At 37.3% G+C, this 27399-nt stretch overlaps 1 protein-coding gene across 4 annotated transcripts in view; it reads right to left on the minus strand.

The window, feature by feature from the left end:
- Window positions 1-27399, minus strand: part of LOC119652983 (E3 ubiquitin-protein ligase Ufd4) — a 96421-nt gene that overhangs the window by 41656 nt on the left and 27366 nt on the right. For 2 of the 4 annotated variants that reach the window (XM_038057428.1, XM_038057407.1), the window contains exon 1: window positions 24754-25155. The exons of 1 other annotated variant lie outside the window; for it this stretch is intronic. In XM_038057428.1, coding sequence (XP_037913356.1) covers window positions 24754-24762 — 9 coding nt within the window. In that variant the 5' untranslated portion in view covers window positions 24763-25155. Of the gene's footprint in view, window positions 1-15038; window positions 15041-17996; window positions 18003-24753; window positions 25156-27399 lie in introns of those variants that run through there. One more of the 4 variants, XM_038057421.1, reaches the window with a different exon arrangement.

Raw genomic sequence — 27399 nt, forward strand, 5'->3', positions numbered from 1 at the left:
AAATACCCTAATTTTTGAGGTTTTATGTGAAATAAAACCTTATTAGAATCTTGCGGATGTCTGTCTGTCACACACAATTTATTCGGAAACGGCTGAACCGATTGTCACGAAAATTGGTGAGAGCATGTGGTCTGTTGTTTTCTTTATATACAGCAAGTGGCGTCATTTTGTGTTAAGTTTAAGGCAGGTTCCCCATACATGTACATATTTCTTGTAGTTTGAAAAAATATGAAGGAATATTTTGGGTTTTTAGTCAAATACGAATGGAAAAATGTGCGGAGAAAGTTTTTAATATAAGATGAACACAAAGCCTTTATACCCGAAGCGCCAGCATCCGGTCATCCGACTTGTCTCAGTATTCGTTCTGGTCGGCACACTTTAGGTGTCTAAACACCCTTTCTCCTTATGAGCGACCATTGGACTCAAATATTTTGAACTTCGATTCATTCGTCTAAGACGATTTTTTTTACATTGCTCGATTGTAGTGTGTGCTTTATACCATTCTAGTCATCGTTGCTTATATTTGGACGTTGATTTCGGCGTTTTGACGGCTACGCAACTACGTAATCCACTGGACAGTAAACGCCTTTTAATCATATTTACTGATACCGGTTTTCCAAGCGTTTTATTTTATACAGCAGTGATTTGATGAACGAAAACAGGGCCGGCTATGTTTCGACATCACTATATTAAGCGTGTCCTCTTCTTTTGTTATTGCTTGGGGTCAACCAGGTCAGGCTTAAATCCATCGCAAAATGATGCCACAATCTCGACAAATTTCGTTCCAATAGCTTCAGCGTTTCCGAGTAAATCGAATGTATCAGACAGACAGATATTGAATTGATCTAATAAGGTCTTGTGTTTTGTTTTACACAAAACCTTAAAAAGTACGACAATAGAATAGCGTTGAGTCAGATGTTTCGTTGACCTTTCTGGAATTCCTATATTATGTGCTATTTTGGCATGGATATAACAATATAGCAACTTTCAATTGGACTACGGTTTCAAACTTGGTTCTTACACTACCCCAGTAAAGGCTGGATCTAAACTTTCATTATGGATATGAAGTTTTTAGCAAATTCACTTGAAATATTGAAATGAGCAAAAACCACGGAAATGAAAATCTTACAGAGAACTGGCATGCTTCTCGATCTCAACAATATGTTTTTTTTTTTTCAAAATGAAGGAAGAACTTCGAAGAAATAAACTATTGCAACTCTAAAAGCAACACCAACCTTGTGCTTTGCCGCCGTAGGAAGAAGACTGTAGGCTGATTCTAAAATTATATCACTTCCAATAAAAACTCTATATTATATTCTAAAATTCATTTAGTACGCTTCAATACAAATTATTCATGATAGTCCCTATTCGGGTGAGATGAATATATAATAACAATTGCCTGGGAGTGAGTGCTAAAGATGTGAAGAAAGCTGTCCTAAAAATAAATGAGCAAGAAAACTAAAATTTTGATATACGATTCAAGAGGACACTAACCATTAATGATATCTACTTTCAGCATATATAAAACGATTGAATATCTGAGTCAAATCAGGGTAATGCTGATCACATTGTCTCCTACAGGGTACTGTAATCCTGTAGTGTACCGTTACGGTCTTGAATGAGCTACTCCAAGACCCTTCATGGCCCTGATCGAATATGGATTATTGAGCTAATGATTATTATTATTCATATATATACTATTTTGACAGTTGCAGCATATTTACTCATTGGAATCTTTTCATTATGGAGATAGAGATACACACTTTCAAAATAACTATAGATACAATCTACATATTATTCACGGCCAGTTGGGACCACATTACTTGCGTTAAGCCCAGTTTCTGTCTGCAATTTAGTGAGAAAATTCAAACCTAATTATTCACTTTGTAATAAGTGCGGATAATAGAAGACGGCTGCAATCAGCCGATTTGCTGGTATCTACGCCGTGGCATATTTTCTGAAAGAACTTTGGTACAAATTCTCGCAAGATCAGCCTCTCTGATAATCACCATGTTCTGTTCGATAGCGTCGTCAATAAGCAAAATTGTTATTGGATATTAATTCTCTTGAGATAATATCGATGAGTCAATCCCAATCATTGGAGAAGTTTCCATTCATCAACTACTTTTGGGATATAAGAGAGGATGGTTTAGACTACATATAGCTTTAAGAAGACGGTGTCGTTTGCCAATTGACTTGCTGATGGCTAAGTTCATTGGCACTGCTATTGTCAGAAGTGACAATGAAGGTCAGAATACCAGGTATGCACCTCTGCATTGTTCTGATGAAAGAGGATCTTTTCTTTATTCTTGATTTCTTTGCTTAAATGCTGCAATAAAAACGTATAATACCGCAACGTCCAGTTGTTGCTTCTATGTTTCCAAGGCAATCGGTATTGATGCATTCCGCGTACATCCCATCCCAGAAAACTGTGACCATAACCTTGTTAATCGATACCGTCCATGCTCTCTTCAGTGAGCGTTTCCCTTTTGAAACTCACTGTTTTATTGTTATTTGTCTCTTCAGTGTAATAGCGTATCCGCGGCTTATCGACAGTAATGTATCGATTGCGAAAGTGCATGAAACAGTATCAGAGACTATCACATTTATTCTATAGTGAGAACAACAGTGGCGCACCCGTCTTACCATATTTTTGAAACCATATTTTGGATTTCATCAACGATTTCGAGAGTGTTCCGAACAATGGTCACCTTTGGACGGCCATGTTTAAATTTCTTTATCCAATTGTAAACGGATGGGCAGATGTGTTATGAACTTTGTCCCACTCAGTTTTAACCTATTTCGCAGTCAGCTTTTGAAATTTAAGTTTTTAATCATTGCTTGAAAATCACTTTTTTCATTTCAAAACAACCAAAAGTTTCCTCCTTCAATTGGCAAGCTAAATGAAACCGTGTGACAAATATAATTGAGACTTTGATGAGAAATGGCATTTACTAAAAGCAAACCCGTCCCGATCCCATGAAGGTCATCTCTTGGATGATACCCCTTGCATTCGAAAAAAAATTGGTAAAAATTGCTTGAGTTTAGCTGAAATCTTCAAAGTACGTGGACTCAGCATCTGGTTTTCAGCTGCAGATACGTCCCAAAAATATACTACTTCTGAAAGACAATAAAAACTCCTTTTGTGAAGATTATTAATTAAAAATTTAGGAACACCTAGACGATTCTTCTGGAAAATTACAAAGGATTTTATAACAAAAAGACAACTTCGAGGAGTCAATTCCGACCGAATCCCGGTAGGTCATGAATATTTGTTTTCGTTTTCATGCTGTCTCGCTGCTGTAGGTTTATCGCTTCCACAGCATTAAGTATGATAATTATCAAACCAAAGGGCAATCTGATTGAAAATCAAATAAAATTAAAAATAAAGAGAGACTTCTGAATGCTCTAAACTTAGGAAAAGTGAGTTTTTTACGTGCCTACACATCTTTTTCATGTGAAGGTCACAGTGATGGACAGGTGATTTTTTGAGTATAACCAAATAGCAAGAAATACCTTGGGGTTAGTTTGGTTTGGCACTAGTTAACCTGGAAATATTGAGCCGTGTTAAACGCAAAAGAAAATCAAGTTGGCTCAATATTGAATCATGATTGCATTGCAAGGTGTGGTAAGTTTACAGAAAGAACTAGGGCCTCCTTTCTCGTTGGAAAACCACGACGAAGGTCTTTCTCTCGCTTCAACCCAAACGTTGACTATTCTACACGTGGATTTTCTTGCGAATTACTATTCAGACTTAATCCAATAAATTTGTAATGAAATGCCAATCGTGATAATACGCAACAAGAGAAATATATTACAATTATACCATTGAAAGTTCCAACACACTAAGCAATCAACACTTTTCTGTACAACGCACAATGCATGATTGAAGCCAAGGAAAATGTTATTTGTGTTATTATCATTAATCACGATAAAATGTAAGCGTACTAATTTTCACACATTATCACACTTCGTGCGAATGTAAGATTATAAACAATGACAATTTTCGTATAATAAAATGAATAATGCATGAACCCAGGCAGCAGTTCCGTAAACTACGCAACTCACTTCCTAGTAATTTTTTTGAACAACGGCCAACAACCCAACCCAATTTGTTTATAGCACGTGGAGCCAACTAGAAATCCTCTTTCTATCCTCAAAATAATATTAATGACTTCATTAAAAGATTTATTTTTTTATGCCATATAAATGTCCATTATTTTAATCCCTGAAAATATGAGATCTATTTGTAGAACTAGGGGAAAATTTACCAAAATAATAATAATAGAAAATTGAAATGTTAACTGTCGGGAAGAGAAATAGTTTTATTAAGTATCGAAATTGGAGAAAAATTAAATGATGAATTGTTTAGGGAAATATTTAGTTTTCTACGTTGGCGTAGATTACATTTGCTGTTAAAATTTAATATGCCTGGTAGGCATTGTTCAAAAGCACAATTTTCTCAAGAAGTTATTCTAATATGTACACAAATATAATATATTTCCCAGAAAGTGTAATAATTGAGCCTCTATCGATTGGAAACTCAACAAAATGAACGTCCTTAGGTATCGTCATGCGGCCGTGATCGGGCCGTTGAGCCGAAGTACGTGGAAGGTTCCTGGCACAATAGGCTTAGGGTCGACAAGGACTTCAGTATTCTTAACAGAGTATGATTTGGGTTTTCAGTTTTCTGAGAAATTTTCACGAATATTTATAATTTGTTTGCTCTGTACGCCCAGTCATTTCAATGGGGAATTTGGGAATTTATTTTTTTCTATTTCGCTTCAAGTAACTTAAATCAATTTCAGCTTTGCTTATTTGTATTTTAAATGCATGTGTGCGAATGAAATATGCCTGATATAAATTTCAATTTTCCACAGCGTTTTGTTACTTACAAGTGTATGGTATGTAGAAGTTGAATGAACGCAATTTTTTGAGCATGTTTAGTTAAACTATGCGGTTACGAATTTCCTATTGTCGACCTCTAATTGTACACGAATTTAAAATAGTAAATTGTTGACTTGCAATAGAAAGAGTTGATTAATTAAAGATATGATTATATTTAAGGTTTTATGTCTGCCTGTCACACTCAATTTATTCGGAAACGACTAGACCGATTGTCAAGAATTTTGGTGAAAACGTATTGTCTGTGTCCCTTTACATGTAGCGAGTGGCGTAATTTTGTGTTGAGTTTAAGGGGGGCTTCCTCATGCATCCGAAGGCGGGGTGCACTTTTTAAGGCTATGTGTAAACACAAAACTTTATTAAAATCGGTTTACTGTCTGTCCGTCACAAGCATTTTTCTCGGAAACGGTTGTAGCGATTGACACAAAATTTCGTACAAAGATGGGAACTGTGAACGCTCACGCATATAGTGAATTGCATCCTTTTACGTCGAATTTAAGGGGAGGTCCCCATACATGCAAAAGGGGGATGTAAATTTTTTTTTCATCAAATATAGTCATGTGGGGTATCAAATTGAAGGTTAGTATCTTTCGAAGCCGGTCTTAGTTTTGACATTTGTTGGAAAGGTGGGGAGTGCAGGGGGTACAAAGTGATCATTTTTTTAACGAATCCATTCTCAGAACCTACCCAACCGAAAAATCTGAAAAAAATCAGGAGGCTGCCACTATATGGTGCCTAGGCTCCGAAATACCCTCCATACCGACATCTGTTCAGGTTAATAAAGTTAATAATAGTACATTAATATAATTTTTAATAATTAGGTTCACCCTAGAATCACAAAATAATGTGGGCTATATCATAGAGCATGATTCTATCAAATTTTGTGAAAATCGAACTATTACTAACAAAGTTATAATAGGTCAAAACTGTCGCTTCAGGGCAAATTCAAGACTTTGAATGTCAATATCACTTGAAAGTGGGTATATGTATATATTACGAGCTACTTACTAATGAGACAAATGCACAATCAAATTTCTATAAAAAAGAAATACACAAAACCTTTCATACCTGAAAGGTCTAACTTCCAGTTTCCCGACTTGTTTTTACAGAATATAGTCATGTCGGGTATCAAATGAAAGGATTTGATTAGTACTTTTCGAAACAGATTTGATATCGTGTTTCACGCGAGGGGAGTGAGGGCTCAAAATATGACCTCGAAAAAGTGTAACAGGTCTCGTTCTCAGAACCTACTCGACCGAAAAATCTGAAAAAATCACAGTGGTGCATCTAAACGAAATCTAGGTTTCAAAATAAATTCCGTTCCCATATCTGCACAAATAAAGTTAATAGTATTTTTCCATATTTTAGAAATTTAGCCGGAAATGCCTTGTAAGTCCATGCTTAAATTTGGCAGAAATATAAGAAATAACGTAAGGCATAACTTTGCAGTTTGAAGGAAATCCAACTATTATTAACAAAGTTACAGAAGGTGAAACTTACATCTTATCTTATTATGATTCCGTGCATTCTAAAACGTGTATGACGTCATCATAACATCAATTCATCAATACAACAACAAACTTTAACACGTATGAATTGGGGGCGCGGAGAAACATTTTATTTTAAGTTTTCAATCATTTCTACTATATTACTCAGATATACGTATGTGTTTATATGTACATATATGCTAATGAAGCATGCTTTGGGGTAGTGCGGAATTTAGAGAAATATGTTTGTACTAGGTGTACGATCAACTTATGTACATGCATACAGAATACAATATGCGGTAATAGGCAATGTTTGTTTTTAACGGTGAGCATAATATTTACGTCTGTAATATGTACGTATGTTTTGTAGTTTGAAAAAAAATATGAAGGAATATTTCGGGTTTTTAGCCATATACGACTGCAAAAATGTACGCAGAAAGTTTCTAACAAAGATGAACACAAAACTCTTATTCCCGAAGCAAACAGCTTCCAGTATTCCGACTTGAATGATGTTTTCAGGGGTTGACAAAATCAGAAAACATTAAATTAAAACACCTTTAACTTAGTGCAACTTATTCGAAATATGGTTTGGTTTATGGTCGTGCATAAGATCATCAGTGGCAGCGTACATAGTCGAGGAAGCCCATACCATTCAACGCGAAAATCTTCAACTATTGCGGTATACAAACCGAACAATTCCGGTAATTGCTTCTCAAAATTAATAAGACTTGCCGCGGTAATTAATAGATAATTAGGTTAATAATTTAATTTTTAATATAAATAGAATCGTAGAATCGCAATTGTTTTCAATAGCTTTGTACTGCTGAAGGGAGTAAATTGTTCCCGAAATATATATTTACATAATAAAATAAAATTGTAGTTTGGAATAAGCTACTTGTCTATCAATTTTAGACTTAACGCAATAGAAGACAATATCTAACCTCATACTTTTGAGTTTTTTCTTCAAAAGCAAGGAACCTTACTTCCAGCGCATGGCACTCTTAGGGGCCTTGTACTATTCCCTTTAGACGATCACAAACATCTGACATCTGGCCGGGAATTCAAGCCCTTAATTCCTTAATCCCCTTAATAGCTTACCTGAATGGATCGAATCGTGATAATATTTGCAGAATCTTTAAATGTTTGCACGAGAATAAGATTAATACATAGAAACATATTTGAGAGAGAAAGTTGGAACTATATTACGAACTGAATTAGTCATCATGATGAATAGGTTTGTTTTATCAAGTTAAAGTGTAAAGTATAACAACATCGTCAATAGCCGTATCTTTCGTAGATTATCTCGACTGCATTTTTTGCAAGATTAGTTGATAAAAATCAATTTAGGTTTTGATAAATCCAAACTGCGTATTGTGGATTTCCACGCACTTTAGTTTTTACCAATGACTTTAAAACTATGCCAAATATCAAGTTACTTGTAGTGGAAAATGAGTTTCGTCTGATGATAATACTGACGAATATTACGCTCCAGCACTCTGCAATTATGCGTCCCTGTGGGATAGATTAGATTAGATACTAGACTGGCCTTATGGAGGAAAGTTTATCATTTCAGTAATGCATGAGAAAAGTAAAATATCTATTATCAGTTTTTGACACAGTTCACTGAACGTTACATAAGCTATGGTATGAGTATTTTTTTATCGAAATAATCGTTTCGCGGAAGTGGGATTCAGCAGTTAACAAAAAAATACGAAGAAACTGATTCAGATATTATAATACAGGGCGCACTCATAGCTGTAATATTTAGTCAAATGATAATATCACTGAGTTTTGAAAAGGATGGGCACGAGGATCGGAGTCGAAGTAGTTGATAGGATTTCATTCGGTCATATTTTTTTAGTTAAATAGGCACAGAACGTTATCTTGATTGATATATATAGAATAGGGGAAAATAGATCTTATATGAAACTTGTTCTTCCCGGTGTATTCTCACCGAAGGCAACAAGTTTATCCCGAAATAGCGATACACGCGGAAAAAAAAAACTACTACTAGCGACGGAGATGGTGTTGAGTTTTAATTTCTAAAAAAATGTTTATAATCTTGTCCAGTTCTATTTGACGAACTTTTTAAATTATCTATGGTCTTTACAGTTTGCGGTAGTACCCTATTCGTAAGCCAAATTTAAATGACCACCTTCAAATTTAGCTATCAATGCTTTCATGGTGGAAAATGATGACAGATATGTAAGAACTAAACCAGGACGCATCATTAGCTATTTTGACGTACTAACAATGATTCACAGAAATCACTGTCAACAAAGAAATGAATGTCCAAAATGGTTGAACTTTTAACAGGCTTTGTTCATAGTATGTCGGGTATAGTACCAAAATGGTTTTGATGAATGTCTCCTGTTTTGGTTCAATACTTTTCAAATATTTGATTTAAAGCTTCAACAACTCGGTCTAATTACTGCCGAAAGCGTAGTATCTGCATGAAAGAATTGTGAATTTTATGAGAGAAGATTGAACTCTATGATTGGCAAAATAGAATCGAACCAAAATTTTTGAAACTCAGGCCGAACAAGCAGATAACTGATAAGTTTCTGATGATTACTAATAAATCTACAATACGGTACTTGGAAAAAAGTCTGCGATGTGTTTTAGTAAATTTCAATTATAATCAAATATGCCATACTTTTATTGTCAATGTGTTCTCTTTTTTCAAAAAGGCTCCTGAAGCCCTCGATGAAGTACTTTTGTGGTTCCCGCTTGAAAGACTGAATTAAGTAATTTTCACGATATGCCTACGAAAGCAATATAACTCCATTAGAAAATTCTGCAGACTAAACTATGTTAAGCAAGAGTCAGAAGGTGCAATCTCGTTTACGAAAATATGGATGGATCAAAACTGTTGATCGACCATGGTTGCGATGGGAACGAAAAACTTTTCCATCGATCAATTAACGCAATTCCATTTCAACCGAATATGGCCGATCCTTCAGTGTCAGAGAGTGTTCAGAGTCAAGAATCAAGTATGTGATCAACTGCAAGTACCTCATGCTGGAATATACCATCGGAAACGCTTGTGGGGGTTTACCGTTCCTTACCCATGATCTTTGACACATTTTTAGTATTCGGTTATGACAGGTTTGAGAAATGGTTCGGTTGTCCGGCCAGAACGAGGATGAGGTGCGTCTAACCTGTCAGTTTGGACTGAAAAACGATCCGGCCAGACGGAAACGAGATGCAAATTGGTACATGTTTGCGTTGATGCGTCCTGTCGACAGTCAAACGAGCTGTTAGGCTGTGAACATAAAAATATTTCTGATTTTATTGCAAGTATGAAGGGAATCATTGCTTTTCTCCCGCCTCGTACCTCTGGATTCGGGCTGTAATACACCAAAGTACTTCTGCAAATTGTTCCCTGCCATCAGTGTCTCTTTTGAAGTTCATCAGTACCTCAGTCCTTTTTTAATTTTTCAATATTTTTTTAGTTAAATCGATACTTTTCAACGGAAACTGAAACAAAGTTAATATTTGGCAATATCACGTTTTGCTGAATGACAAAACGATCGGAAAGTTGAACACTTCGTGAAATAGTTCAAAATTTTCGGAAAATCGCAAAAACACGGTAGTGGATTCGATGATAAAGTGAAACGATCCACTGTGAAATTCGAAACGAAAAATAACGCGAGCTTATTCGCTATTAAATCTTCGACTCCGGCAAAAGTAAAATCTGCGTTTTGTTGGTAAGTCAATATTTTTAAGCAGGATGGCAGGAATCAGTTGCAGCTTCAAAGCGACCAGAGCGAATAAATTGGTATTTATTGACTAGAGCCAACTTAGGCATAGAACAACCGTTTTTCTTCCAGTAGGACAACAATCCCAAGTGCACTTCTCGGCACGAGAATGGTTACCATATGATGTCTAATGTCGATTCTATATGACCTCCCAATCGGCAAACCTTAACCTGATTGAACATCTGTAGCATTGGCTCGATCTTCAGGCCCATACACAGCACATCTTCTCCAAAAATGATTTCAGAAAGGTATTCTGGAAACCACGAACGAATTTTCTCCCAATACCTCCCAATACCTTTTGAATTCGATGCATTGTTGCTTTACAATTGTAATTGCGTACATAGCATTAAAATTGAAGTTCGAAGTTGGTTGATTTTAAATGCTATCTGCTAATTTTTCTTCCTTAGTACTACAGTCCTTTTGTTGCACTCGATTAGGTTCATTTTTTATCTTGCTTGTGTTATGCTATTAGTATGAGTAAATGTTTTCATTGTATCGTCTCATACATATTTAGATGTGTGCTCGTCAACTTTCCTACCTCAAAACATGGACTAACAATATTGGTGTGTCAGTGGTTGGAGCGTTAGGCTGTCATGTGGTGCTTGGTAACAGAGGGGTTTGTATCTTGATTGGATGTCGGATACCAGTCGACTGAGCTGTGAGTGAAATCAGGGTAATAATTACGCGCGAGTGCAATGCTGACCATATTATCTCCTACAGTGTAACGTTGAGGTCTTGAAAGAAGTGTTCAAACACATTTAGAAGTACAGATCCAATTGAAATGTTGCGTCGACGGTTATTATTAACAATATTAATAGTCAGATTATACGATATATGTGAATATGACAAAATAAATAATAACAGGAGAGGTGAGGTTTTCTTTTTGTTTCAACCTAGGTGCGCTCACTACTATTTATTACCTTTTTGCCATATTTTTTAATATCATAAATTGCCTGTCATTCTGTAAATCACGGAAATGTTCTCGTCAACATCCAGAGCCACCATGGGCTATAAATCTATTTCGATTCGTTGATGAAAAACTTTTCCAAAATCGGCGCACAGTGGTCCGAAAGCTGTCTAACATTTTCCGTTCGAAGCTTCAGGTCCAATGAGATTGTGGTTCAGTTCCATGATCATTACACATAGATGTGCCAGTGATATACCTACGGCAGCGAGACAGCACAAAGACGAACAAAAACATCCATGACGACCGACATTCGAACCCGGGTCAACGAGATCGGAGTTTGATCGGTGTAAACGTGCCAATAGTAATTAAAATTAACTTTTTTTGGTACGTGTGCATTGTAACATTAGCACGTTATTCATTAAGGGGGTCATCCCGTGTGTCGGGTTGGAGAAATCGATTTTTTTTTTGCATGAATTCTATCTATATATAGTGGAGAATATGTGGGCAAAGGGATTTTCCGCAATTCCCAGTCGTTCAGAAATTACAGTGTTAAACAGGCAAGGAGTTTGCAGCCGCGGCTAGAGTACTCGATGAGAAAGAGCATCGAATCTTTTTTTACCTGTTAGTTTTTTACCTGAGCCTTATAAATTCGGACACAGGAATAAATATAAAAAGATGGAAAACCAATCAATTGTCTAAACTTATTTGCTGTTTGGAATAAAAAGGATAATCCAGTCTAGAGTGAGCACTGAAAAGCTTTGAAGCTATACTCAGTTATATTTGGTTGTAAGTATTGTGCTGTTTGTGTGTTCAGTGATTTTTTTAAATGGATCGTACGAAGGGAGATCGCTTCAACGTTCAACGTCATGCTCGCACTAGAGAACGAGTATTTCATAGGAATCGATACTTATCAGAGAAGAAAAAGGACTTCGCATCAACATCAGCAAAGAAACTTTTAGCAAGCCTGAACATGGATGTTCCAATTGCGACAAGCTTTGTATATTGGATTTTGCTGGAGTTTTCTCTTTTATTTCTACAAATTTCTGTAAATGATGAGATATATGTGGTAGTAAAAAAGGAATGCATAGGACATGTCGAGAAAAGAATGGGAACGCGGCTTAGAAATGCAAAGAAGAATCACAAAGGCATTGGGGGAAAAGGGGCTGGAAAACTTACTGATAAGGTTATTAACGGCTTCACTACATTTTTTGGGCTAGCTATTCGTGGACACGCAAATTCGATAGAAGGAATGAAGCAAGAAATTTGGGTAACTTTCTTCCATAAATGTTCTACAGACGAAAATTCTCAGCATCAAAATTTTCCAGCAGACGAGGACATTTGGTGCAAATGACGCAAAGCGGAAGCTAGAGGAGAACTGGATAGTTTCCACTACGAGAAGGCACCTTTGACTGAAGAAGTTCAAACAGTCATCAAACCAATCTACGAAGATTTGTCACGAGATGATCTCTTGAACAGATGTTTTGGAGCAGAGACCCAGAATAACAATGAGTCGTTAAATGCATTGATCTTGACATTCGCTCCTAAACACCCTTCATTCTGGAGCCAAGGTCGATGAAACAGCCAGTTTTCTGGCTGTAATTATTTTCAATGGAGGATTCATTGGCATTCTCAAAATCCTAGTGACAATGGGATGTCAAGTTGGTCATATATGTCAGGTTTATGTCGACCGCCATAATGAAGCGCGAATTTGGCGGTTCGAAAGACGCTCGACTGACCTCGCTAAAAGAGCCAGGATTGAAACCAGAGGGCAGCAATCGGGCTTACAAGACTTTTTTGAAGAAATGGAGGGTGCTCTCTATGGACCAGGTATAGCAGATTAATGGTGAGCTAAAATTTTACTATTGATAATCACATTTAAATTTTCAAATGCGTTTTTCTCGAAACTGCATATTGAAAATCGGCTGCCACCATAGCTCAAAATCTATCCAACCAAATTCTTTGAAATTTTCACGATTTCTTCAATACATATTTCTACGGTCCGCAAACTAGGATAATTGCAATCGGACCGGTCGTTTTTTTTTATTCATAAAAAAAGTCGTAAAAAAACACCAAAATCCAAAAAATTAAGTTTAAAAGCCCACCAAAAATTTACCTTTTAATATTTTTTAATTATCCTAGTTTGCGGACCGTAGAATTTTGTCTACATTAAAATGCCGTTTAGTTTTTTTTCCTCAGATGAACACAGCGCCCTCCAGCGTGGCAGCAGAAAAACACCTTTTTTTGGACATGGGTGCATAAATTGTCACGTATTCCAAAAACTAGCTACGATATCAAGCAGAAAAATTTATCATATATACTAGAGATATCAATAAACATATGGTGAAAAAATCACGTTTTTATCTTTATCCAGTCCTCCAAAATAATTTTTCAAAAAAAGGCAAAAAAACGGCCTTCACACGGGATGACCCCCTTAAATCCTTTAGATGATACCCTATACGAGACGTGGTTAATGGTTTCTTATTAAAATAAAACGATTTTCTCTTGTATCGAGTAGCCCACCGCATACTGGGATCCTTCGCTAGTAAGGACTAGACTGGAAAATGTGAAGCATGAGTCACACAATCTTTCGTACCAAACGATAAACTTGGTTCATCAGATTGCAGTGAGTCTTCAACTTGAAGTTGTTTTAAATCTTCGATACATGCTGGAAAACAAGCGTTAAAGTTGAACTTACTCAGTGTGCTTCAAGAATGTAACAGGACCGCTATTGAAATACACAGTGCGACTATTCGATCGAGATGGAGGCGATGAATGATAGAAACTGCGCTCATTGTACCCAAGCAGCTGTAGACGACAGATGACCTGGCCTTCCAATCAGGATTGAACCAGGAAATATTTTTCATTAACAATCCGTGCCATTGCGTTTGCGATTCCTTTGTTTGAAGTACACATCTTTTTTTTTGCTATCCTTTCCGCGAGTATCGTTGGCCAAGTACCAATTCAATGCCTGTTTCCTTCCTAATAATGTCCAAACATTTTAATGAAATTGGCAATAAAAATTGTCCGCTATGAATCTTAGGAAAGAGCAACATAACTAACTACATATGGCAAAAACTCAACAATTTGCTGCTTGCATAATCGCTCTGCATGAAAACTTCATTTGCATTGAAAATTCTCAATTCGATATTATCGATTGGCAGCTGTTCTTGGCAACTAAAGTCTGCCATATCTACGTTATTCTATCTGTAAATAACCTGTCACGTGTCTTATATTTTACATGGTGGCGGACATATGATGATATGTGAAATTTTCTCATAAATTTGTGGTTTACCTTTTCAATGTGAATGATGGATTTATGAAAACTCCCGAGGTAGATTTTGAAAATTATTCATTTCATGCGATGAAGTCAAGTAAATTTGGGAGTGAATGTGATAAAAGTGGTTAACCAATTTTATTAAGGATGTAATTGCTTGAAAACAGCAAGGATATAAGTACTCGTTGTATACAGTGGGTAATTGCTCCTACTCCAATCATTGATAAATATGTGCATTTAAAATTACGGATTTAAGTATGAAAGGATGTCCTCAGATCTGTAAAGAGTAACGATTCTCTCCGACTCGCAATAGAGATTTTGTTTAAATAAAAAGATAGTTGGGCCAGCACCAGCCTGGGCCTGAATTTTATCCCCAAAAATACCACAAAATTTGTATTCTCGGTAACTGGTAATGAAAGCAGGAGAAGAATTCCACCAATACCAAAGACCCGCTAAACCAATTCCAAACAATTATGACAGGTGAACACAATTTTCCTTTCTAAAAATGTTTCTTATTCTGTCAACAATTCAACAACTAGATCATGACCCATTCAAATTAGTTGCATTGAAATGTACATAACAATTACGATGGAAGTCAAAACGTCCATGTCAAAGTGGATTGGCTTCAACTTTTCCATGAAAAACTGATTTGCGTGAGAAGATATAACCCACATTTTGGTGAACTGTTTTTGTTTTAGCTGAACTTCTTTGAACTTATTTTGGACAAAGCAGAAAAGAACGTATTAAGTGGTGCACAACTGAGAAAGTATCTGAATGTGAAAGATGAGAATAAGTCGGTGGATTTCCATTTAGAGTAGCAATAAAATGCAGAGGTTGATTGGAGAATTAGGCCAACAGATGAACAAATAACAATACCTGCGGAAAATGGAAGAAAAAAGCGAAATGACTTTTTGAATTTGTGTAAATCTGTTGTAGTCACTTTCAGGTTGCGATCTTGCAGGAAGTTTTGAATCTTATAATTAAAACTGTTATATCTATGACCCATAAAAGAGAAGAAATTATATTTCCCCCCAATTCGGGATGAATGCCACTTCATAGTTTTTACTCCGAAGTGCCTTCCTTTCTAATACAATAATAATGATATTAACTATTTTTCTGCAGCTTCACTTATGATATTAAGTCTACGCACGAGCTAACTCCGAGAGCATGTAGTTGTATCTTTTGTCTGTTGTGTGCTTGAATGTACGCAGCGTATGTAGACGGCATGCCGACTGTATGTTGCGCAACGCGCAATAATGGCGTGTTATAACATCAAATACGTAGCCTCGCTGCTGAGCTTTAAGTATTCAAATGTCAATCGTGTCAATTTGTACATAAGATTGAGAATAGTCCGCGTTTCAACGATTTTTCCCAGAATTGATTGCGCTGAAAAACTGTTCTTTTGTAGTAATTAGATGAAAGGAAATCGATTTCTTATGAACTGCTTTTTTGTTGTTAGACCATTATTAAGCGGAAAGGTGAGGTGATTTTGTGTTTAGGTGACTGAATTGGAAGCGAAATTCATTGAGTAAGCCATGAAAAGATCTGTTTCGTTTCTTAAACGTTTTTTAAACAGTTACGCTCTTATGAAATTCGTCAATTATGTTAAAACGCTTGTATCTTTTTCGTGGCCAAAATTAAGATGAATTACTTCCTGGTGTATTCCAGTTGAAAGCTATTAATTACGGTAGATTTGCTGCATATTACATCAGTAATTTCAAGAGTAAATGAAGAAGCTCTTCTTCACTGAATGAGGCTGTTGTTCATTAGAAAGAAAATCAATCAAAACGCCTACAAGTTTCATTTTATAAACATTTACACTATGCAAAATCCGTATTCGTACACTACACATTTTACGAATTTTTTGGATATTATTCGAAATTTGATTGCTTCCAGTGTCTGCAATTGTTTAACAATGCGAAATATTAGCTGCGATCACTATTGTATTATTATTATTCTGTTAAGGGACCGCGTCCTTCAAAAACTATTGTGCCCCTTTTACTGGTTATAGTGTACCTATTGATCAAGCAGGCCTATAACAGTTAGGAACTTTAATATGTTCCCTACTTCCAGATCTTTCAGCTTTGCATCTGGTATTAAGTGTTCTCCCAGATGCCCCGACCTACTTTGCACAAGTGCCGGACACTGTCCCAGGACGTGTATAGAGGTTTCGTCCTCCTCCTCACAAAACCTACAGGCAGTATCCGTAGATATCCCTAGCTTCCCTAGGTGATAGTTCAGCCGACAATGACCAGTAAGAATTCCCATTATGATTCCGAGGTTCTTTTTGATGATGTTTAAGCAATCCTGGACTGCACCCTGGACTGCTCCATCCCTGGAGGGCCACCCAGTATAATTTCCTCAACCGTTCCTCTTCATTTCTTAGATTCATAGCCATGAAACTGTCTCCGATTCCACAGGAGGGTTCTGGTTCGTGTAAAGGCGTCCCTGCTCCCTTCTTGGCTAGTTCGTCCGCTGCCTCAAACTATTGTATTAACAGGAATGGAATTTCTTGTTCAAGTCAGAACAAAATTCGTATTCGTACTCTGTCGATCTGTTAAAATATGCTTTTAGTACAATACTTGTTGTGCCACCCTGTAAAATTTCAGTTGTTAACTTCAAGTAAAGTGTGACAAGCAATTTCGAGCAAAGCATAGTTAAAAAAAGCCTTTTTTTAAAAAGAAGAATTATAATGGGTAGCAAATCTGGTGAGCTGCTTAACAGTGGGCGAAAATTAGTGGTGCAATTGCATAAGGACGGCAAATCCTTCAGGGAAATAGGAAAATTTTTTCATAGAAGTCGACCGGCAGAATCCAAAAGACAATACGAAACCGAAACAGACTGGTTTTAACAAGGCGACAACAATCCTTTATTCGACGTATAATTGTACAGGATAACACTGTCAGTGGAGTGAAATTAGCGGCACTTATCGACGATCAATTCAGAATAAAATTAACTCCCCAGAGTGTTCGGAGTTACTTGCGGTGACTTGACTTGCGCAGTGGCATTGCTGCTCGCAAACCATTTATTAGTAACGTCAATAGAAAAAAGAGTAAATTTCGCAAATAATTTTTTCAGACGAGAGTAAATTGAATGTGAAAATATCTGACATGTGTGCGAATATGGCGTGAAAGGAATACAATGCTCTTCACTAGAAACCTTATACCGACTTTCATAGCGGGGATTCCGTTATAGTTTTGCTGCTCTGGTGTCGGCAATTTACACTTTGTCGATGGTATAATGGATGCCAAACAATACATTCAAATTTTGAAAGCTAATTTGCACGAGATTGCCCAAAATTTGAACATCCACAGAAAGTATTATACATATTTCAGCAGGATAATGATCCAAAACATACTGCACTTAATACGCGCCTTTGAGTGCTTTATAATTGTCAAATACGCTTGAATGCGCTTCCAGAAAGTCCCGACACTAATCCCATAGAAAATGTATGGTCTATTTTTAAGAAAAAATTAAAATATTGTATTATAACATAAGGAACACAAAACACCTTAAAATCGCTTTGCGTACAGAATTTAACAAAAAAATAAGTTTAATCTATGCCAAATAGGCTTAAAGGCAATAAAAAACAGAAAGAGCACCTAATAAATCGCTAAAAATAAAATGGTGTTACACTTTTTAATCCAATTATATTACAATACTACAATATTACAATACGGATTTTGTTTGGATCAGAATATGAAATGTTGTTTTTTTATATTTGAAATATTTTTTAAGTTTGTATATTACTGTTTTCAATAAACAATGTTATTCCTTGTAATAATTGCTCAATTTTATTTGACTTTCGTCTAGTATTTTACAGGCACTTTCGAAATTATTGCTTAAAATGATGGTGTACGAATACGGATTTTGCATAGTGTATACGAACCCTCAAAAAAATCGAATCTGGATGGCTTAGTGGTTTGAGCCCTAAGCTGGCGTAGGGGAAGGTCGCGATTCAAATTCCATTGCTTGTATTGTGATGGTATGTCAGTGTGAATGAGTACCGGAATCAAATCAGGGTAAGAATCACGACCGAGCGCATGGTAGGTATTTTAAGTGAAAGTGACAACGGTTGAGTTTTTAACCCCATCACTACGCCAGGATATGAAAGGAGAAGGGTGATCACCTCTGCCTGAAAAACTAATACCGGCTCAAAGTTTTTTTTTTCAAACCTCCATGATAAAGTTGTATAATCGGTATATAGCAGAAAGAAGGTTCCTTCTTTCCAGACTCTCTGAAGTATTTCGACTGTCACCCGCTCAGTTTCATGGCATAACGTAACGAATGTAGTAAAAAGAGTAGGGAGCGAAAAGTATAATAAAAAACTTATGGCGCGGGTGCGTTTTGGGGGTGGAGGGAGAAAAGGCGAAATCTCTCTCCAACATCATACAAAGTGCGGCGATAATTGCCTTAAAAATAGGCTCAACGATGATGTGAAAATGTCCCCCTCCCCTTTTGGCACGCGGTAAGTTTTCAAGCGAAGGGCGATCGCCTTCTGTTAGTGGATTTAACAATGGAGGGGCCATTCTCTTTCTTCTACATGCCGCCTTTCCCCACCACCAGGGGCGGAGTTGGCAAATTTAACTCTACTATGATGGCACCAAAATACAATGTGAAGCTATATTTTGTTTAAGGATTGAAGGGTCTTTTGTCGGGTCGGACTAAATGGGGAGCAACTTACTCCCAACAGTTACCTGGTACCATGAGAACCGGAATAGCTCTCCAAATTAATATCTGGGGCATGCATTCTTGGCCCGCTTTTCTTATGTCCACATTGCGGACAGAGCCCTTCGGGGCTCAAGCGTGAAGTTGCGCTGTGCAACTCGGGTACCGTACTCCATAGTTCGGTAGAGGCCTGAGAGCATGATTCTACCAAATTTCGTGAAAATCGCACTATTACTATAACAAAGTTATACTAGGTTAAAGCTGCTGCTTCTGTGCAAATTCAAGACTTTGAATGTCAATATCAGTTGAAAGTGGGTATTCTCACATAACCTGCATATATTACGTGCTACGTACTAATGGGACAAATAATAATAATAATAATCGTTGGCGCAACAATCCATATTGGATCTAGGCCTTGAAGTGTGTTAGAGCACTTCATTCAAGACCGTAACGGTACACTACCGTATACTGTAGGAGGCAATGTGGTCAGCATTGCGCTCGCCCGAGATTATTACCCTGATTTGACTCAGGTACTCATTCACAGCTGAGTCGACTGGTATCCGACGTCAAATCACGATACAAATTCCACTGTCACCAGTGAGATTTGAACCGCGACCTTCCGCACGACAGCCTTGTGCTCTAACCACTCAGCTATCCGGCTATCCACTAATGGGACAAATGGACACTCAAATCTCTTTATAAAAGAAATACACAAAACCTTTCATACCTGAAGCGTCTAGCTTCCGGTTTCCCGGCTTGTTTTTTTCTAGACACTGTTACACAGGACATCTAATGGCTCTTTACAGTTGATGTTTTCCTAGCGTCTCATAACAAAACTCCAAATTTTCAGCAACCTTGCAATAAGTGCAAGCTGAATAATTGCCTTATGCAGCACGGCTTGAGCATGAATCTGAATAAAACAGAATTTTTGGCGGGGGAGGCGTCTTCGATGAAATGATCACGTAATTCGCGCTGAAGAAAATTCACTTGGAAAACAACCAAAAGACAAGATAGCAGGACAAAATTTTAGAACTACCAACAAATAAGAGGGAGAAATGTTTCAACCAGCTCATTTACTATTATACACAGTATAGCTGTAAGTTGTCAGTAAATCGCAAATAGGATCCCCTCTTATCCCCACTTAAATTTCAGATCGCCACAGGTAGTTGTTCGTGAACAGCGTAACGGTGAGGTTTGGTTAATGCGAGAAACGTAGACCAACTCAGCGGTATATGAATAGATTTCGAGACCGTAGTTGAGCGTCTGAATGAAAGCTTGTTCGAGGGTAAAGATTGGTGCTTTCAGCAGGATTCTGCGCCAGCCCACGTATCTATTATAGTTTTGCTGTAATAAATTTTCGAAGTACTGACATAACTATACTGAGTACATATTTTTTGAAAACTTCTGGATCGATGTAGGACGTGGAGTCTGTAGAAGAGATTTAGATTGGTGTTCATAAGAATACCCCTACAAATAATTTAAAATATTTGTATGTCATGTTTTTGACGGAAGAAATGGCTGTACATCATCAAAGAAACTACTTTGTGTAAAATGCGTTTTGCCGAAATAAGACTTTGATTTATTGAGTTCTGTTTAATTTGGAACAAGTCTATAGTAACGAAATATTTTGTTTTTGCAAATAAAACTAGCAGATTCTTTACTATTAGTTGAAAAAAATTTCACTTTCCTCAGAAACGGTTACTCCTATTGATACAAAATCTGGTGGGAAGGTGGAAAGAAAGAGTAAAAGGGTTAAATTGCGCAACAGCATGCGTTGTGCAAATGATTGACGAGTTTCAAATATGTTTGAAATTTTCTGCGCAACGCGTATGACAGGAAAATTTATGGAGGTGGAAGGAGATTCCCAATCTTCAAACCAGCTGAAATTTGTGGCCGTCACCCTCTTTGGAAAGTTATTAATATTAATATCATGATCAAGTTTGAATTTCCAACTCTATTTTGTGAGCGGGAAGGGATGGGGAGAATATGTAGAAGAAAGAGAAAGGTCCTCTTTTCCTAACCCCACTAAAAAAATTGTGGCGGTCACTCCACTCCCTTTCTTTCCCCTTTATCGCCACGGATCTCCAAAGTGAGGCTATATTTTATGTCAAAACGTTAGGGCTTAATTTCGAACTCTATTCCTTCCACAGAGGTGAAGGAGAGTATGAAGGGACAAGAAGAGTATCCGCTCTCTTAAATTCAGTTGAAAATCAAGGCACCCCCCATAAAAAGGTAAGGTGATTCAAATGGGGGTTATTTGATATCATGGTAAAGGTCGGTTTGAAAACTCCAACCGGAAGAGGGAGAGGAGAAAGAGCGTATGTAGAAATAAGAACACTATTGTTACAAAATCCATAGTGGTCACTACCCGTTAAAAAGTTACCGAGCCCTGAAAGGGGCTATTTGCGTATCATACATGAGCTTATTGGTAGGGTAATCATCGTCGCGATGTGCAAGGGGGCTGCCCCTTTACTTCTTCCCTCCATTAACTGCTCACCCTCTCTGGGGATGGGGTTGAAAATTGAGCCTTTACTATAAATTTTCTTGTGTTTCACTGTTTCAAATTTTAAAGCTTCGTATATAAGTGTAGATACCAGCCATCGGAAAACTTTCCTGAGGAGATATCGCATCTCTTATTTGTGTGATTTGTTTATATATATGCGGAGATGCCACTTACAAAAGAGTTTCGAAAGTATTTGCATTCATCCTTAAAGAATTGTTTTAATTGAAAGGGAAAGGTGAATGTAATTTTTGATCGATTTTTAACCATTCTTTCAACCAAATCCTCTGTTTTCTGGTAACATTGCCATTATCTTGGGCGCACGCGATAACAAGAGAGTAATATGCTACTTGTACCATTCCCAACTTTTCATTTTTTAACAAAATTTTCCAAAGTGTATAGGAAATGCAATTGCACAACGTAACTTTGCGCATCGCTCTGTGGTGTAATTTGTTTGACAGTGTATGGGCCCTACTCGTATAACATTGTCCTACGTTGAGTTAAAGGGGGGTCCCCACACATCCAAAAAGGAGGGCGTACATTTTTAAGGTTTTGTGTAAACACAAAACTTTATTAAAATCCGTTTACTGTCTGTCTGTCTGTCCGTCACACGCATTTTTCTCGGAGACGGTTATAGCGATCGGCACCAAAGTTGGTAGAAAGGCGGGAACTGTGAACGCTCACGCATATAGTGAGTTACATCCTTTTATGTCGAATTTAAGGGGAGGTGTACATTTTTTTTCATCAAATATAGTCATGTGGGGTATTAAATTAAAGGTCTCGGTTAGTACTTTTCGAAACCGGGCTTAGTTTTGGCATTTGATGAAAAGCTGGGGAGTGCGGGAGGTTGAAAGTGGTAATTTTTTAACGCACCCATTATCAGAAACTACTCAACCGAAAAATCTGAAAAAAATCAGGGGGCTGTCACTATATGGTGCCTAGGCTCCGAAATACCTTCCATACCGATACCTGTTAAAATGAAGTTAATAATAGTACATTACTATAATTTTTAGTAATTGACAGGAAAACCGCCCTTAAGTTCACTCTAGAACCACACCATGTAGGCTACAGCATAGAAATGGAAATTTTCACATAATATATGCATATTTTACGTGCTACATGCTAATGAGACAAATGCACACTCAAATCTCTTTATAATGGAAATACACAAAACCTTTCATACCGGAAGCGCTGAGCTTCCGGCTTCCCGATTTGTTTTGTATGGAATTTAATCATATGGAATAGCAAATAAATGATCTTGGTGAGAACTTTCCAGAACTGACATTTGATACAAAAAGGGAAGTGCGAGAACCGAAAAATGATCGATTCTTTCACAGATCCATTCTCAGAAGCTACCCGAAAAATCTTGTACTGTGTCTAAGCTCCGAAATAATAATAGTATATTATTCTACTTTTTAGTCATTGACTGAACCTCCCCCCTTAATTCCCTCTAGAATGATAAAGTTGCAATAATATATAGTTTAGAGCATTCATTCAAGAGACCAAAATTGTGTTTTTTGTGCACAGCAATCTAAGACTTTGAATGTCATTACCACAGTAAACTGAATATAATGAATAGCATATATGTTACGAGCTAGGTAACTAATGGAGCAAACGCCCTCTCAAAAATTCTATTATAAGAAGTACACAAAACCTTTTACAACTGCTTCCAGCTTCCGGGCTTGTTTAAGAGACAAATCCGGCTTATCTACATATCGATATTTCGGGAACCAGTTGCTCCCTTCCTACAATGAGCACTGGGGAAGAGAGCAACTGGTTCTTGAAATATTGATATATTCACAAATATAACAGGTTTTCCCGATTTCTTTTCTTTATATACTTCAGACAACCCAGAAGTTCAACGCCAAAATCACCATAACTAACAATTTTTTTTTAATATTTCACACCACGAAAGTATTTAGTTTTGAATCTTCCCATAACAGTCAGACCAATGTCAAAAACTTTTCATTTTTAAAAAGAAAATATTTTTTGCAAAGCAATGAACTTGTCACATGTGTATTTTTGGGAAGAAAACATTTAGAAAAATTCATCGAACCGACAAAGATGAACATTTTACCTAGGTTCAGCGAAAGTGACGCGCAAATTAAATTATTTTTGCTTCTTGTTAAGCCTTCGGACAAAGGCCAATAAAAGATGATTTCGCTGTTTTGATGTTCTCTTTAACATATCGAACCAAATTTGTATTATTTATAAACACGACATACGAGCAGATACATCAGCTGGTCGAGCTGAAAACAGATGAGTTGAAGGACACATTGTCCGTCTTACACGCAGTATCGTCGCAGTTATTAATGGATTTTGTGGGGGCGAGTCGGCGCGTGGTCAGAAAAAAAGATGTTTCTCATTTAAGCACGTTTTCTTGCGTGTTATTCTTATGCTCATAAATGTTTGAATGGAGAAATTAGATTAGAATTTGAGTTCATTTCAAATGAGTTTAAAGTCAATATATTGGATTTGTTATTTTTTAAGTTGGAATTTTAGATTTGTTACGAATGGAATACGCTGTGATTGCTTGATTAGTGTAAACATTATTGTGCTGGGAGCGCTATAATTTACGCATTTGCGGAAAATGACTGAAATAAGGAAGAGAATTTCTGTTTTTTTTCAAAAACCTATTTGTTTTTTTTTTCGTTTGCAGATTATGTAACAAATTAGCTCAAGATACTTCGCTTAGCTCTGTTCTTTGTGTTCATTGAGATTTTATGTATAAACTTCCTTGTCAGGTAGCTGAGAATATATTTCTGTAAGTAATAATAAAACCTGGGTGACTTTGCAGGTGTACTGAAGCCTCACTATCTAGTGAAGAATAGAAACACTGGTGTGAATACTGATTATTCAATTCCTACTTGGATCACTAACACGTAGTGAAAAAAGTAAACAACTCAACCAGGCTGGCAGTTTTTATTAGAGTGCAACTGAACCCAAGTCTCTTTAATGGAAAATGAGTTAATTAATAAATAAATCACCCCCGCCTTCTTCCAAGCCACATTAGCCACGACTGTGACTCACTATCTAGCATACTTTGGGAGTATGGGATTGTTTTTCATAGATACTAGATACAGCTGGTAGTTTGGCCTGTGCACAAGAGTGTTCGAATAGAGCACGAAACTTTAAAAGCACATACGAAACAGTTAGTTGCCAAACCATTAGGCATGGAAAGTGCATTGTTAAACCCAAGTCGAACGACTTTACGACTTTTTACAAAGTCTTGTCTCTTTTCGCGTCCTCACCTCATCCATTCTCGTTTCTTTGTGGTCTGGTCTTCGCCTGGCTGCCGATGCACTGTTATGGCGTTACTGCTGGCTTATAATGACTAGCAACAGTGGAAAAAAGAGAATAACCGCACAACGATTGTCACATCGACTTTTTTGTTAAGCATATTAACTTTCAGCGACCTGCATCATTGATGAATGAGTACAGAGTGTTGACCTCCACTACTCCTATTAGGTCACTTCAATATTTTGTTTATGTCATCGCGTTTGCCGTATCACCTAGTATTCTTCGGGATAATCACTGATAAATCCACCTTGACACTTTTAACCACCACCACCACCACGAGAAAGGATCATCCAAGAAGAAATCACGCTTCAATGGTAAGAAATTCACTGGTTACGCGGGGCGAGTCGAAAACCAACTACCCACACTCTTTCCAACTTTTGACGAAAATCTTAAGATTGGAGCGTGGAAATTGCGAGTTTAAGACTAATTTCGAGAGCGCTCACTGTAACATGGCTCTTTTGAAAGTTGTTGAGTTGTGGCGGTGATTTAAGAAAATCGCGCTATTCTAATTTTGTTTTTATTTTTTTTCTTGTTATTTTATTTTCAAGAGAAAAAAGTGAACCGTGCACGAAATGCTTGGACTGTTTGTTTGTTGGCAAGAAAGTCAAACACATGAAGGTTCACTAAAGAGGCGAAGGCGAAGACAAAGCACAACCTGACTTGAATTAACTTCAAGAGATATGTACAGTTGGCACAGCGGGGATTCGGACAGATAAATTTGGTTGGGACTCTGTGCACGCTTCACAAAGAGTCTTGGGACGGAGTGCATGAGAATTTGTTCTGGAAATAACAAATTAATTTGAGCGAAATGTTGCAGTCATATCACTAGAAAAACAGTCACCGATCGTTTTCTTTCTGTAGAAAACGAGTAATTTTGGCCCAAGAAGAGTCCATGCGTTAAAAACGTGGGAGACAGTTTTCCCAAACTGGAGCAGTTCGTCATCAAGTTGATGTTGACTCAGGATTCTTGCCCAAACCTCAGAGATTAATTTGTTGCTTCGATCAGTCCAGGCCTGAACCAAATGATTTTCGCTCATTATAATTCGTACCTATTTGATGTTGAATGAATAAATAGGGGCAGCCAAAAGTTGTTTTTTGACCAGAGGCGGGGCAGCGTCTGATGCGTTGTTTTTGCCCTGAGTGAGAGCGTTAGTCATTATTTAAAAAAGTTGCGTTATTAAAAACCTGGAGGACCGCTTCCCTGCAATTGATGCGGTCTGTCATCAAGCGGGGCTCCTTTGATTGTCAAAAAATCAAATTAGACCTGCTTCGACAATTAGGAGTTGTGGTTGGTCTCCAACCAGACAATGCATGCTATTGTGTTTTCCAGTAGGATCGACGTATACCTGACACATTACAGATTTATATAAATCGCATTAACAACTATATTTGATGAAAATGCAGGAAGATTTCTCGGGCCTGGAATCGAACTTTTAATGAAGTGCGGTTCCACGCTTTTTGTTCTCTGGCTATCAGCAGATTTCTTTTTGTTGTGGGGTGATTATTTTTCTCCCAACAAATATGACAAACCGGCGGACCGTTGCTCTGAGGTAAGTATGATGCATTAACATTGCGCATTTGGTGGTATTAACTGTTTCCAATTTTGAGTATGAGCTACTCAAAACCAACGAAACTTTAATGGGAGATCGCTACAATTGGTGTATTTGAGACGAATATATGAACAGAGACAAGATCAAGCTGTATAATTAGTGTGAACCTAGTGCTGTATTCATCAACAATCGTTTATATGTGATATCATTTTTTTTGAACTGGGGTAGGGGGATGCATTTATGCAGAAATTGTTGGACTCCCGCAACAGTACGCCGTCAGACTACCAACTAATCACCTCCCTGTCATTAGATAACTAGCCTGCAACCGTTTGACACATTACTTCGGGCTAGTCCTCCGGTTCTCCCGGCTTCCATAGCTTTCAAATCAGGGAATTACTTTCACCAACGGGAAGGGAAAGGGGGAAGGGCGTTGTTAGATCAGGCAACCATTTGCCATCCGGTCCGTTCGCGGTCGTGCTCAATCTTTTTCGCAACAAGAAAAGCTCGAACATAGCGCATAACACGAGTTTATCAGCATCTCTCTGATAATGTTGTCTGGAGAGAACTCTTCTGTGTCTGCATAAAGTTGCTGACGAAAGTCGTCCCATCTTTCACAAAAGACAAAGGTGTGTTTGGCGTCGTCCACCACTCCATTGCAGAGCACACAATCAGCAGATCGTGCCTAATCTTATGCAGGTAGGACTGAAAATCTCCATGCCCACTTAGTAGTTGGGTAAGGAAGTATAAAGTATAGGAGAAGAAATATAAATTGATGAGCCAGTTCAGTACCCTAAACGTAACTATGTTATATCACACATTCAGCAGCCGATGTTACCAGCGCCACGAAGGTAATGGATAAAGAAAAGAACTTTCTACAAAATAAGAGATAAACATTACTTTTCAAAAAGTAACATCACCATTACTTTTCTACTGGGTGATGCATCACCACCAGTAGAGAAGTGATGATGACGTTACTTTTTGATAAGTGATGATGTTACGATGTTTGGGTCGCACTCGGTGATGGTAACGTGATATTAAACTTTAAGA

This window comes from Hermetia illucens, chromosome 1, assembly GCF_905115235.1.
Source record: "Hermetia illucens chromosome 1, iHerIll2.2.curated.20191125, whole genome shotgun sequence".
In the NCBI taxonomy this organism is placed as follows: domain Eukaryota; kingdom Metazoa; phylum Arthropoda; class Insecta; order Diptera; family Stratiomyidae; genus Hermetia; species Hermetia illucens.